The 13,157-nt window shown below is 42.3% G+C and overlaps 1 protein-coding gene and 1 pseudogene across 2 annotated transcripts in view; both read left to right on the top strand.

Moving 5' to 3' along the window:
- The window catches only part of PTGER3 (prostaglandin E receptor 3), an 83,912-nt gene extending 81,014 nt beyond the window's left edge, over window positions 1-2,898 (top strand). Inside the window, exons 3-4 of one of the 2 annotated variants that reach the window (XM_072649840.1) lie at window positions 222-288; window positions 1,698-1,899. In XM_072649840.1, the coding sequence (XP_072505941.1) occupies window positions 222-288; window positions 1,698-1,771 (141 nt within the window). In that variant the 3' untranslated portion in view covers window positions 1,772-1,899. Of the gene's footprint in view, window positions 1-221; window positions 289-1,697 lie in introns of both variants that reach the window. The other variant, XM_072649839.1, reaches the window with a different exon arrangement.
- Window positions 2,899-4,896: 1,998 nt separating this feature from the next.
- LOC140530318 (alpha-enolase-like) lies at window positions 4,897-6,831 on the top strand (annotated as a pseudogene).
- The last annotated feature ends 6,326 nt before the right edge of the window (window positions 6,832-13,157 follow it).

The raw sequence follows: 13,157 nt of genomic DNA, 5'->3' as shown, positions 1-13,157 counted from the left end.
ACGTAGAGTCCAGTTGAGTTTTGGTGGTCTTCACATTGCGTTGTTGTAGTCTGGGTCTGTTGTTCTCTTGTTTCACCCTGCAATCTGCCTTGCTGCAGGCAAATCTCATGCTTGCCCGTATTCCACATATTTGCCATTTCATACTTACTGGACACTAAATATTCTATTATATTCAGATACCATAGGTTTTTTGTTGCTGTTCTGTTTTCTTTTGTTTTTAGTCTTTCCATCAATTAAAGGATATTCACATTGCTTCCTTTTCTACCATAAAGAATGATCAATATACAGGTATTTTGACATATGGCATATGTTTCTGTGTTTTCATGAGTCAGTAAACAAGCATTTATTAAGTGCCTCATGTATGCCAGGTACTTGACCAAGAGCTGAGGATACAAAATCATTCCTTCCTTTAAGGATCTCACAGTTTAATAGAAAAGACAACAGGAAAATAACTTTACACAAATGAGATATAGACATAGATATAGGAGAGATTGGAAATAACCCCAAAGGACAATTCAGGGGATAAGGAAGGTCTTTTTGTGGAGAGTCAGATCACAGCTGGGACTTGAAGGAAGTCAGAGAGTCTAGGAGATGGAGATGAGGAGGGAGGAAATTCCAAGCATGGGAGACAGCCAGGGAAAATCCTTAAAGTCAGGAGATGGCACGTATTATGTGAGTTTCCTGGAGTCTATGTCCAAGGTGTCATTGAGTGAAAGGTTGAAAGTTTAATCACTTTTTTCACATAATTCTAAATTAAAATACAGAAGGGTTGAAATAATTCATAACCTCACCAGCAGTATTTTAGTTTGTCTGACTTTCCAAATCCCTTACAGCATTGTTGCTTCCTGGTTTTTGTTTTTGTCACATGCACTGATTTGCAGGTGAAACCTCAGTTATTTTAATGTGCATTTCTACTTGTGGAAGAAAAACAATCTATCCTGGTGTTTTAGTCAAATCTGTCGGAAACATATTCTTACGAAAGTACCCTTTATTTGGATGGAAATTCTGACCTTTTCCCTCAAGCAGTTTCCAACTCACATTTTATAGTAATTGTGAAACAAAAGATGAAATTCCACAAAAACAGTAAACAAAGCATCTACTTTCTGTTTGGATTTTAAGAATTATTAAAGACATCAGGGTTAAACATCAGTGTACACATCTTTGGAGATGTTTTCCAGAAACTAATTATTCCCACTAACATCTCCTCAGTGGTAAACAAAAGGAGCACCTCACTGGTTGTAGATGGTAAAAAGACATTCCACCTCTTAATCTGGACACCATAAACCTCTGTAATGATTTAACTACTCCCTTTGCTTTCTTTGAGGGAAATAAGTACACTCTCTAATTTGATTAAGTGTCAGATGTTAATGCCTCAATCAAGCAAGTAATCAACAGGATTAGGTTTTAAAACTTTAGAGAAAAAAGATTGTCTATATCCTGTCATATTTTTCCAGTGCAAACTCTTTGATGGGTCAAGAACAGAATAGTATATCTGACTGACTGGACAAGTGAACCGTGCCTCCATGGGCTTGAAATCTGAAGAGTAATTTCAGGATGGGGATAATGAAGCGGTAGATGAGGGCACTAGTCCAGAGGTGAAGGACTCCATGCTCAAAGAGAATCCCTCCCAGAAGGGAGAATAAGAGAGTTTCTCTCACTTTTTTTTTCTTTTTCCCTTTCCATCGATAATTCGTCAGGGAGAAGAGACCAGTTTGAGACAAGGCATCCACTGGGAAGTAAAGACAGACACCCTGAGGACAAATATAGATGAACATGGACCGAGACAGATACAGAAGGTTGGCTACCTGGAGGAGGAATCAGCTTCAAAGGATTTCCTTTGTGCTAGAGAGACAAGCAGGCTATGGATTCCACAAAGGCACTTGTCCTCAGAGATCAGCAGAGAGCTACATTGAAAGAAAACTTCATGAAGACTCTGTAAGGGAGAAAAGAACTTCCAGCCACCAGGAGCTGTGAGGTACCCCTTTGTCACATATATCATCTACCTCAATACCTTTGCATTTTGAGCCCACTCTCCCCAAAGATATGGTATATGCAAGGCGACAGAGACAAATGTTTTTGTAACTACTAGGTATACCTTCTCAATAAATACTTTTTCAAAAGGCTAATTATATCTGACTGATTGTCAAAGGGAACACAGTGATGGGGGCTTGTGAGTATAGAAACTCATACATTCAGAGTAAGGTTACTCCTGGGGTCCTGAGAATAGTAGTCAGCTGTCCTTCTGGTGTCTGATTGACCAATGTGGATAGAAATTGGGAAAGTTGCTACAGAGTGGGTGCTAAGTAACACAGCTAAGATTTCAGTGCATGCTTGAACATCTTTTTTTAATTGCCTTTTCTATTGTGAACTTAATAATCCACAATGAGTAAAAACATTTCATTATATAAAGGGAAAGATTTCATAAGAAATTGAATTTTTATTATGTACAGTTCATTTTTTAAAGAAGTATCCATATGGCCTGCTTACAGTGGAAGTCTGATCTGCAGTGCAGAAGCTTCTGACCTCAGCATGGTTGAGGAGGGCTCCCAGGAGGGGCCGAGGGAGGCCTTGTGGTCTATGGAGAAGTGAACAGGTCCAGGCTGTAAATGCTCCCATGCTGCTTAATAATGGGATTAAGCCCATAAGGAGCCCCTGCATTTCCATTTTGGATGAGATGGGAAGGCCCAGTTTGTACATATTTATACATACATACATTTGTATGCATGCATGTATGCATATGTGTGTACACATGTGTGTATTTATATACATATGTGTAGGTATAGATACACACATATACATATGATTAAATACATATCTAAAAGATGTAACAAAACTGCTCTATTTGTATCCCCTTCTGTATCTTTTTGTTCTTCCTCTGTATTAAAAAGTTTTTATTGATGCTTGTGTCTGTGTGTATGCATGTGTTCATTTGTTTCTTCCTCTGAAAACTATTCATTCATACACATGGTTGTTTATGAATTGGGAAATGGTTCTTGGTGTTAAATATTTGTATCAATTCTCTACATGTCTTAGAGATCAGATCTTTGATGATGATACTCGATGCAGATTTTTCTTCCTCTCTAGTTTCTCTATTCATGCAAACCATCACTTTTATGTAAGCAGAATGATCTATTCAGCCTTTGGAATCTCTTCTGTTCTTTTGTTGGTTAGAGTTCTCCCAGCCAAAGTTGTGAAAGATGCCTTCTTCTTGTCTTCAATTTTTTAAATGATGCAACTTATTATATTCAGGTTGCATGCCTACTTAAAGCATTATTATTGTGTAAGGTAACAGATCTTGGTCTAAATCTGCTTTCTGCTACTGTTCTCCAAGAAGTGCTTAGACCTATAGATGTGTGTGTGTGTGTGTGTGTGTGTGTGTGTGTTCATCCTTCATTGCCAAAGACAATCAGAGAAATGATGACACGACTTGCACTTTATTTTGTTTTGAGTGAGGGAGGCTGTGCAGGTCACCAGCCTCACTTCTCCTCCAGAGCCATCTGAGTCCAGTGACCAGATATTCATCAGGATGACTGGAGATTGACCCAGGATGCGGCAATTGGGGTTAAGTGACTTGCCCAAGGTCACACAGCTAGTGAGTGTCAAGTGTCTGAGGTGAGATTTGAACTCAGGTCCTCCTGACTCCTGCACTGGTGCTCTATCCACCACACCACCTGGCTGCCCCACTTCCCAAAATAGGTCTTTCCTGATCACTCTAACTATTAGGATTTTAACTTCTATTACCTTGTATTTACTTTCAATATTTCTTTTCCAAATCTATGTGGTAATCCCAACATAAAAATGAAATCTGCATGGGCAAGGATGATTTCATTTTTTAACCTATATGTGCCTACTTTCTACCATATTGAAATATAGATTTAGAGATACAAGAGACATCAGAGCCCTTCTGGTTCAATGTTCTCCATTTACAGAGGAGGACACAGGTTTCCAAAGGTCCTACAGGGATTCAAACCCAGGTCCCCTGGCTCCAGGGCCAGTGCTCAGTGAGCCTTCCCCTATACCTTTCAGCCTTTCCCTCTTGTCACAAAGCCAATCTTTCTCCCAGTGACATACTCATGGGTTTATCAAACACTGACCTATCTGTTGTTTTCCATTGTCTTTTTTCTTGCTTATCTAATCTCTTCCATTGATTATCTGGGTGTGTATGTGTGTTTGCACATGCATGTGTGTGCACTCACGCACTTTGTTTTTTAAGTGGTACTAGATGACTTTGATGAGTAATGCTTCATTGCTGGGAGTCTGGTAATGCAATAGTCTCTTCATCTGTACTTTTTCCTGATTATTTCCCTTGAGAACCTAGAGCTTTCTGTGGCCTTTTTCTACTCATTCTGCATTTTGTCATCTTTTGGGTTGTCTATAATTCTCCTTTATCTGACATTTCTGAATCACCACCCCCAGAATATTGGTATTAGAAGGCTGGGTCTTTGTAGGCACAACAGCTGTGGATCATTGAATCTCCCACATGCAATCTAGTTGTCTCCTCTATTCCACTCTGTGCCTTGCCTATTTTCCACCCATGGTGCCTGTCCAAGATAGAAATACAGATGGGCCAACCCTGTACTACAGAATTAGATTTGAACTGTTTGTGTCCAGAAGGAAAGACTAGAACCATTAACTGGAAATTGTAAACAGGCTTGATAGAAGAGTAACCTTCCTGACAATTCAAGTAATCTCAAGGCTGGGGTGGGAGGGAGGGAGCTTCCCCATCCTGGAGATCTTCAAGCAAAGGCTGAGTATGATAGGGTCTGACTTTGGCTAGATGGGCCCTTCCAACTCTGAAATGGTCTATGAATGTTATATGTCTACTTGTGTTGTCCTATGTTGATTTCTAGGCCAATCTCCTTTGAATGACCATGGAACTAATTGAGAAGGCTCCTTTGAATTGTGGGGCTCAGTGTGATCAGCAGAGAGTATTGTCTGAATAGGAGCATCTGGAAGGCCTTACTATCTCTAGGAAATCTCTCTTTTATTTGGTCTTTGCAAGATATGCTCCATGACACTAATAGTTCTTTAAAAACCTGTCTCAAGGGGAACAAGGAGGAAAAGAAGGAGGAGCCACTGGAGGAGAAGCAGGTGTTCCCTGAGGTGAGCTTGCCCATTTAATGCTCCCTCTTGGTATAGGTAAGACCCCTCAGCCTCTGTTCTCTGAACCCAGTGGAGGAAGCCCTATCCAGAAACTCAACATGTCTATTTACAAGATTCAGGCAAGAGAGATCTTTGACTCTCATGGAAACCCCGCTGCTGAAGTTGATCTCTACACTGAAAAAGGTCAGTTTCGAGCTGTTGTGCCCAGTGGTGATTGTACTGGTATCCACGAAGCCCCTGGAGCTCCAAGACAATGATAAGACCCACTACGTGGGGAAAAGTGTCTCAAAAGTGGTTGATCTCATCAATAAAACTATTGCTCTGACCCTAATTAGCAAGAAACTGAATGTTGTGGAGCAGGAGAAGATCGACAAATTGATGATAGAGATGGAAGGCGTTGAGAATAAATCTAAATTTGGTGCAAATGCCATTTTGGGAGTGTCTCTGGCTGTTTGTAAGGCTGAAGCTGCTGAGAAAGGTGTCTCCCTGAACTGTCATATTGCTGACCTTGCAGGCAACGATGAAGTCAATCTGCCAGTTCCAGACCTCAACATGATCAATGGTGGCTCCCATGCTGGTAACAAGCTGGCCATGAAGGAGTTCATGATCTTCCCTGTTGGAGCAGCAAACTTTAAGGAAGCCATGTGCATTGGAGCTGAGGTCTACCACAACCTGAAGAGTGTGATTAAGTAAAAATATGAACAGGATGCCACCAGCGAAGGGGATGAGGATGGCTTTGCTCCCAAAATCCTGGAGAATAAAAAAGTTCTGGACCCATTTAAGAATGTTATTGGTAAAGCTGGATACACTGATAAGGTCATAATTGGCATGAATATTGCTGCCTCTGAATTCTTCCTATTTGGGAAATATGACTTGGACTTCAAGTCTCCTGATGATTCCAGCAGATATAACTTCCCTTCTGAGCTTGGGGACCTCTCCAAGAGCTTCATCAAGGATTATCCAATGGTGTCTATTGAAGATCGCTTTGACCAGGATGATTGAGAAGCTTGGAAGAATTTCACTGCTACTGCTGGCATCCAGAAGGTAGGAGATGATCTCACAGTAACCAATTCCAAGCGAATTGAAAAGGCTGTGAATGAGAAGACCTGCGACTGCCTCCTACTCAAAGTGAACCAGATTGGCTCCATGCCTGAATCTCTCCAGGCATACAAGCTGACCCAGTCCAATCATTCTGGGGAAACTGAAGATATCTTCATTGCAGACCTGGTGGTGGGTCTCTGTACTGGGCCGCTCAGGACTGGTGCCTCCTCCAATCTGAATGTCTGGTCAAGTACAACCAGCTTCTCAGAACTGAGGAAGAGCTGGACAGCAAATCTAAATTGTTGGAAGGAACTTCAGAAACCCTAGGGCCAAGTAAATTCTGTGGTTAGGAGGCCGAAGAGCTCACAGGAACCAGTTACCTCTGTAGAAGTCTGCTCCTGTCCTAAGAATGGGCAGCACCAAGTACTTGACCAGTCTTGTTTTGGGGGCAGGGGCCTCTGCTGCTTAACTTCCCTCTCCCTTCCACCTTTCTGTGATGTTTTCACTGCTTCATTAGAACTGTCAGAAGACCCTTTATCATCTTGCAACTGGGATAGAATGACCTGCTCTCACCCCCAACCCTGGTGTTGATGTATGGAGCCATGTACTTGTGATGTAGCCCCTATGAGCCCACAGGTCAGATCCTTACTGGCTTCTATGTGCAAAATAAAAGTATTCAATAACCCATTGGGGGGAAAAAAAACCTGTGTCACTGTTTCATGTCTTGTTTGATGCTGATCATTAGAAGATCTTTACGTAGGTATATGGAAGAACTTGAATGGTAACTGAATTCCCATGAAATGATGTTTCTTGTCCCTCAGGTACAGGATGACACCAACACCAATTCTTTCATGTGCTTCTCCAAGGAGAAGCGATGGGCCATCCTTCTAGCTGGCTCTAATGTTTATCCATTGTTTTCAGTCATAATGTGACTATCAATACAGATGTGATTTGGTTCCCCCAGTGGCATATGAACTTGTTAGCCATCAGACAAAGGTTTCACATTTAGAGATATAACAGGTAAACAAACTTTGGTAGATTTTTAAGAACTGTGATGATCCTCCTACTTTTCAGCTGTTATAGCAGTAGAATGGGGACCTGGAGGACCTGCATTTGAATCCCGCCTCTATTGCTTACTACCTGTAGAAATTTGGACAAGTCACTTTACTACTGTGCCTCAGTTTTCTCATCTGTATAATGAGGGAGTTGGACCAGAAGGCTTCTAAGGTCCCTGCCAACTCTGTGATCCTATCAGAGAGGGGCTAACAGAGGAATAGCTGCCATGGCCAGGAAGGGCAAAGGGGTAATATCAGAGCCAACCATCTGCTGATCCTTTCTCAATATCTGCTCTGGTCTCCACATTCTGCAACCCCTTTGCCATCCACCAACTAGAAAATTTGCTCTGACTTTAATGAAGAAACTGATAGAAGAGGAGAGGAAAACATGGTATCCTACATTGAAAGTGTTTCAGTAGAAACACATTCTAATCCCCCTTACATTGACATTCAAGGACATACAAGTGAAGAAGTGACCTCTGTGGCTCTGGTGGCATCGGTCAACATGCATGGCTGTTATCTCCACTGGAGAGGTTCATGGTGCTGTGGGAAAAGCACTGGATTTGGGGTCCAGAGAGCTAGGTTCCAATTCTGGCTATGGATACTTCCTAGCCATTGGGACTCTTGGCAAGTCACCCATTTTTAACAACTGGTATTTAACAGTCGATTGCAAAGCATGTTATTATAGACATTATTTCAGTGGAATCTCACAGTGACCCTTTGGGGTAGGTAGGTATTATGGACGTTGTTATTCCCATTTTACAGATGAGGAAAAACTTGGGTTTGAAGAACTGAAGTGATTTGTCCTTGATCATTAGAAGGTGGCAACCAAAGTCATGTCTGACTAACTTCAAGTCTGGCACTCCACTTACTATTCTATGTTACCCAGTGAACTAACCCTCTTTTTTGTTTCCCCATCTATAAAATGGGATAGCAATGCTTGTAAAGCTACTTTGCCGTGTTGTCATGAAAAAAACACTTTGGAAAGCTGGGAATCTCATCGAAGTTGCCCCTCGATTGATTCAGCCTGGTTTTATTAAGTGACTGTTGTTTGCATTTATCAACATGGCGTAGCTAATAAGAGCTGGATTCAGATCCTGGAAGAACTGCATTCAAGTCTCACCTCAGACACAAGCTGACTGTTTGACTCTGGTCAAGATGCTTACTGTCTGTCAGCGGTCTAGGCAACTCTCTATGACCATAGGCTGCCGAAAAGGGATGCATGTGAGATTTCCCTAGACCACTGAAAATACAGGCCCAATCCCTCCAGAATTGGAAGTGGCCCTCGAAAAGGATACAGAAATGCTCCAGATGAAGACCAAGAATGAAGTGTTAAGGATTTGGGGAAAGAAAAGTCCCCCTGGAAATGCTGAGCACCAGAGACCATGGCCACCTTGGAAACCAGTCCTCATCCACTGACACAGCCCTTTCAGACAAAGACCACATACCTGTACTGCCAGAGAACCTCCCCTATGCAATTTGTATCAATGAGGTGAGTCAACTGGAAACTCCCCTAAAATACTGCATCTTTCTGACTCCACAAAGCAAAACTCCCATTCGCAGAGGGATCACTTTGGCTGATCCATACTCTGTCCATGTGATTTCCAAGAGCATGGAGGGCAGTGAGGGGGTAGCTCATAGGAAGGCTTGGAGTCTTTATCAAGAGGCAGGTGTTCCTCATTCACTTGCTTGGTCATGCTTTCTCAGGCCAATGACAATGGTGCTCCTGCTTTGAAGGAGACGCTGGCAATGCTAGACACACTCACATATGCCCTATAGTCATGGCGGATCAACTATACTCATACAGAATAAAAAGAAAGAGACAAAAGCTAAGTAATCCTAGGGTGTATGAGCTGTCTACCTGGATGCTATTTGTAAGTCTCTGTGCCTGGAGGTGGAAGGAAGGTCAGGCTGATCAAGTCTCCCCTCCCTCACCCCCAGAGCATCCTCTGGAAGATAAAGGAGCTGACTTGAGTGGCCTCAGAGGTTCCTTCCAACACCACATGTGTAGTATGTGGCACAGCACCAGGTGCTGAAAGAGATGGGAATACAGCATGAGCACATTGCATCAGATGACCTGGGTTCAAATTCTTTCTCTATCTCTGCTTGGGTGACCTCGTACTACTGACAATGTATAGCTATAAAATTCATACCCAGGATTTAGAACTGGTCATGTATTAGAGACCATTCTAATCCAACCCCTTCATTTTACAGATGAGTAAACTGAGGCTCAGGGAGTTATCTAAAGTCACATAGATAATGAGCTTCAGATGGATCATAGGAGACATTGCCTAGTTGCATGACCCTGGAGAATGAACCTTCCTAGGCCTCAGTTTCCTAGTCTGTAAAACAGAAGGGTTGGACTAGGTGACCTAAGTTCTTTCCAGCTCTAGACCTAGGATCCTTCTTTGAGAAAAACAAACTCCACTTCATAGACATAGTGTTCAGCAATACAACGCAATTATGGACTGATAGCTGAATAGAATGAATTCCATTAGAGATTTTCTATATGCAAATTACATATGGGACTGTAGTTCAGCCCTCCATTCTAAGAGGAAGCAATGGAAGACCAGAAAGGAGATGTGAGTGAAGGTCATATGGATGCTGGATTTACAGTCAAAGGACTTGAGTTCAAATTCACCTTGTCACTTATTACCTGTCTGACCTTGGGCAAGTCACTTGAGTTGTCTTAGGCCTCATTTCTTTATCTATAAAGTGAGTTAGACTGGAAGGTCTCTGAATTGCCTTTCAAGACCCCACATCTAGCAAATGGCAGAGCAGAGACTGAAACCCATCTTCTGACTGGATGCCCAGTGCCTTTCCACCACATCACATGTTGAATTCAATTCAACAAGTACTTATTGAGCACCAACTATATGATAAGTACTGGGTTCTGTGCTGGGGATACAAAGGCGGAAGGAAAATGGCCCCCACACTCAAGGTATTTAATCTCTATTTATCTCTGATAAAGATGTTCTGGTTATTACCTTTGTATGTTTCTTTTTGATAGAGAGCATCATAGAGTGGAGAGAGAGCTGGCCTCAGAATGAGGAACGCTTGGGTTCAAGTTCTTCCTTGGGCGGAGATTGGCATGGTGACCCTGGGCAAGCTCATTAATCTCTCATTGCCCTGGGGAACTCGCTAAGACTATATAAACTGTACAACTTTTAGCCGCAGGTTAGCGTCGGCAGAGATAGTTTCCACACTGGAAGCCCCCTACACTCAGAAAATCACAGGTCCTCCTCCCACCTCCACCCCCCATCAGTTTACTTGTGTAGTCAACATCACTTCATCTGTTCAAACTGCTTACAAATAACCGATCTATTCTATGTCCTGCAAGGAGTAGGTCAAGACCACACAGTGGCCATCCAAATTAATCTGCGTTCATTTCTGTGGACCCTAAAAGAAAACAAGCTTTCTTCAAATGTGTGAAGAGAGGTCATGTGAGAGAAGATTCTGATTCATTCAGTTTAGCTTTGGTCCCAAAGATCAGAATTAAAGCAATATGGTGGGGGTGGGAAAGGAGAGTCACCAAGGGCAGATTTAAGTTTGATGACAGGAGAACCTTGCTCATCATTAGAACAACCCCAAAGTGGAAAGAGATGCCTCTGGAGGTGGGGGCTTCCACCTCCTTGTGCAGCTGCGAGAAGAACCTCATTGGTTGGCTGGAGAAGGAATTCTTGTTCAAAGCTGGATTAGCCTAGTTTAGATGATTTTTCTTTGTCTCCAGGGGGCAGGATTAGCTCCAAATAAGTCACTTTAGGCTGGATGTCAGGACTAGCTCTCAACCCATTCAAGTTTTCCCCAAGTGGTACGAATTGCCTCTGGAAGCGGAGGCTTCTGCCCCCCTGGAGTTTTTAAGAGGAGGCGAATGACCTACTTGCAGATATTAGAGATAGGATTCCTAAGTTGTGGGTTGGACTGGCTGGCCTTTGAGCTACCATCAGACTCTGAGATTCACAGTTCTATAAAACAATCCTACTTCCTTTACTGGAAAAGGCCCATTGTCAGGAAGCTTGGAGCAGAGAACCTTGTCTCCGGCTATACCCACGTCGTGTCTTGGGACACTGCTTGAATTTTCTTTATGTACACTTTGTTATCCATGGCTAGATGGTAAGCACTTTGAAGGTAGGGACTATTTTACTTTTTCTCTTTGTCTCTCCAGTGTCTAATGAACACCCAAAAACCAATGACCTCACTCCCCCCTACACTTTACCTAAGTCCAAAGGTTACTGCTAAATATTTTAGGGGCTCCTTAGTTGGGTTTCATTTGTGTCTTCGTATATACAGTGTCTAGAATAGTTCCAGGGCACAGAGTATGAGTTTGAATGTATTTGAAAAGTTATAATTATGTAAAATGTATTTATTGGTTTCAGCCCCATTGGTTTCACCCCCATACATCACAAATTTAAATAGCGTAACCATCCCAGGGAAGTCATTATGTACACTAATCAGGACTTGGCTATAATAAATGCTAGTTGAATTGAACTGAATTGAAACCCTACATAAAATAAATTGTACATATCTCCCTCCTTTCCTTTCCCTGGCAAAAGTGGTGAATTTTGGGTATGGCATGTTGTATATGTTCAGCATGGTAGAGGCGGTGATGGTTTTTACAGAATAGTTCTCTCCCTTTTTGATATGTTACTAGGGGAAGATCCCTGCAAGGAACAGTGGAGAGAGCTACATTCAGAAGGACAAGTAGTAGACAAGCAAAGGCATCATTACAATTTTTTAAAAACAATAATGTGCATAAGACCCCTGCCTGCATAGATATAGACATAGAGGCTCATGGGACCTTGGCTCCACTCCCAGCTCTATTGCTTAGGATCAGCTCCCTTTTTTATTTCTCTTTTTGGGTTAGCATTGTAAGCTCTTTGGGCTAGCTCCAGTCTAATTTTTCTAGCCTTATTATTCATCTCTCCCCTTCTGTGGTCTCTGGTCCAGCCAAAGTAGTATTCTTGGACTTACAAAACTCCATTTCTCCTCTCCATGCCCTTGCACTGACTGCTCCCCATACCAGGAGTTCCTTTCCTCCTCTTCTCTAACTCTTAGTATCCCATGTTTCCTTCAAGGCTTAGCTCAGCTTACTTTCTACAGGAAATCTTTCCAGATCATCTCCCAGTTGCCAGCCCCCTCCCCCATGACTTTGTATTTATTTTTGTGAATATGTTTACCTGTAACTATATATATATAACATGTGTGTGTATATGCAACAAAGCAAGACCTGTATGGATATGTGTATGTTTATATGGGTATAGATACAGTATCTTGCTCTGTAATATAATTATTTATACATACAAAGCTGCCATGATGCCATGGTGAGGATGGCCACCCCTTTCCCTATACCTCAAAGAGCTCTCTCAGAGCAGAGAGGAAGGAAGCAATCCCAAGTGCAGAGTCATTTCAAGATTCAATGAGACAGTGGACTCCAGACCTTGCGGCCAATCTTCTCTGACATGATTTTAATTTGATTTAATTTTTAATTTATGGAATAAAGCAAGCATTTCCATTACATAGTGCAGTGAAAAATGATGATTATACATGAAACTGAAAATGTCCTGTGCACAATTTGCTGTTCCTTTCAAATATCCAACAACACCGTCACGTAAATTTCTTTTTTCCCTTCCCCGTCCCTAGAGATGGCTATCATTTGATGCCCCTTTGGCTATTACAGGATGGAACCAAGGCCCACCTAGGGTTTGTATTGTCATCTCAAAGGAAAATACCTTTCACCAGTGCTACCCACTGGTGTCCTTGGAAGGACCAGGGCTCAGACTCAGCCCCCATGGGCTGGGAGTCAGGAAAAGGGTAGTCTAAGATGAAGAACTTGGGTTCATGCCACATAAGCACCAGGGAGTGTTGATCTGAGACTCAGAAGGGAATGTGACGACTGTCCTCAAGCGTGCGAAGACCCCTCCCTTGGAAGAGGAATTAGACATAGTTCATGTGTCCCAA

This window comes from Notamacropus eugenii, chromosome 2 (assembly GCF_028372415.1).
Source record: "Notamacropus eugenii isolate mMacEug1 chromosome 2, mMacEug1.pri_v2, whole genome shotgun sequence".
NCBI classification, from domain to species: domain Eukaryota; kingdom Metazoa; phylum Chordata; class Mammalia; order Diprotodontia; family Macropodidae; genus Notamacropus; species Notamacropus eugenii.
This window is presented reverse-complemented; position numbering and strand designations above follow the sequence as displayed.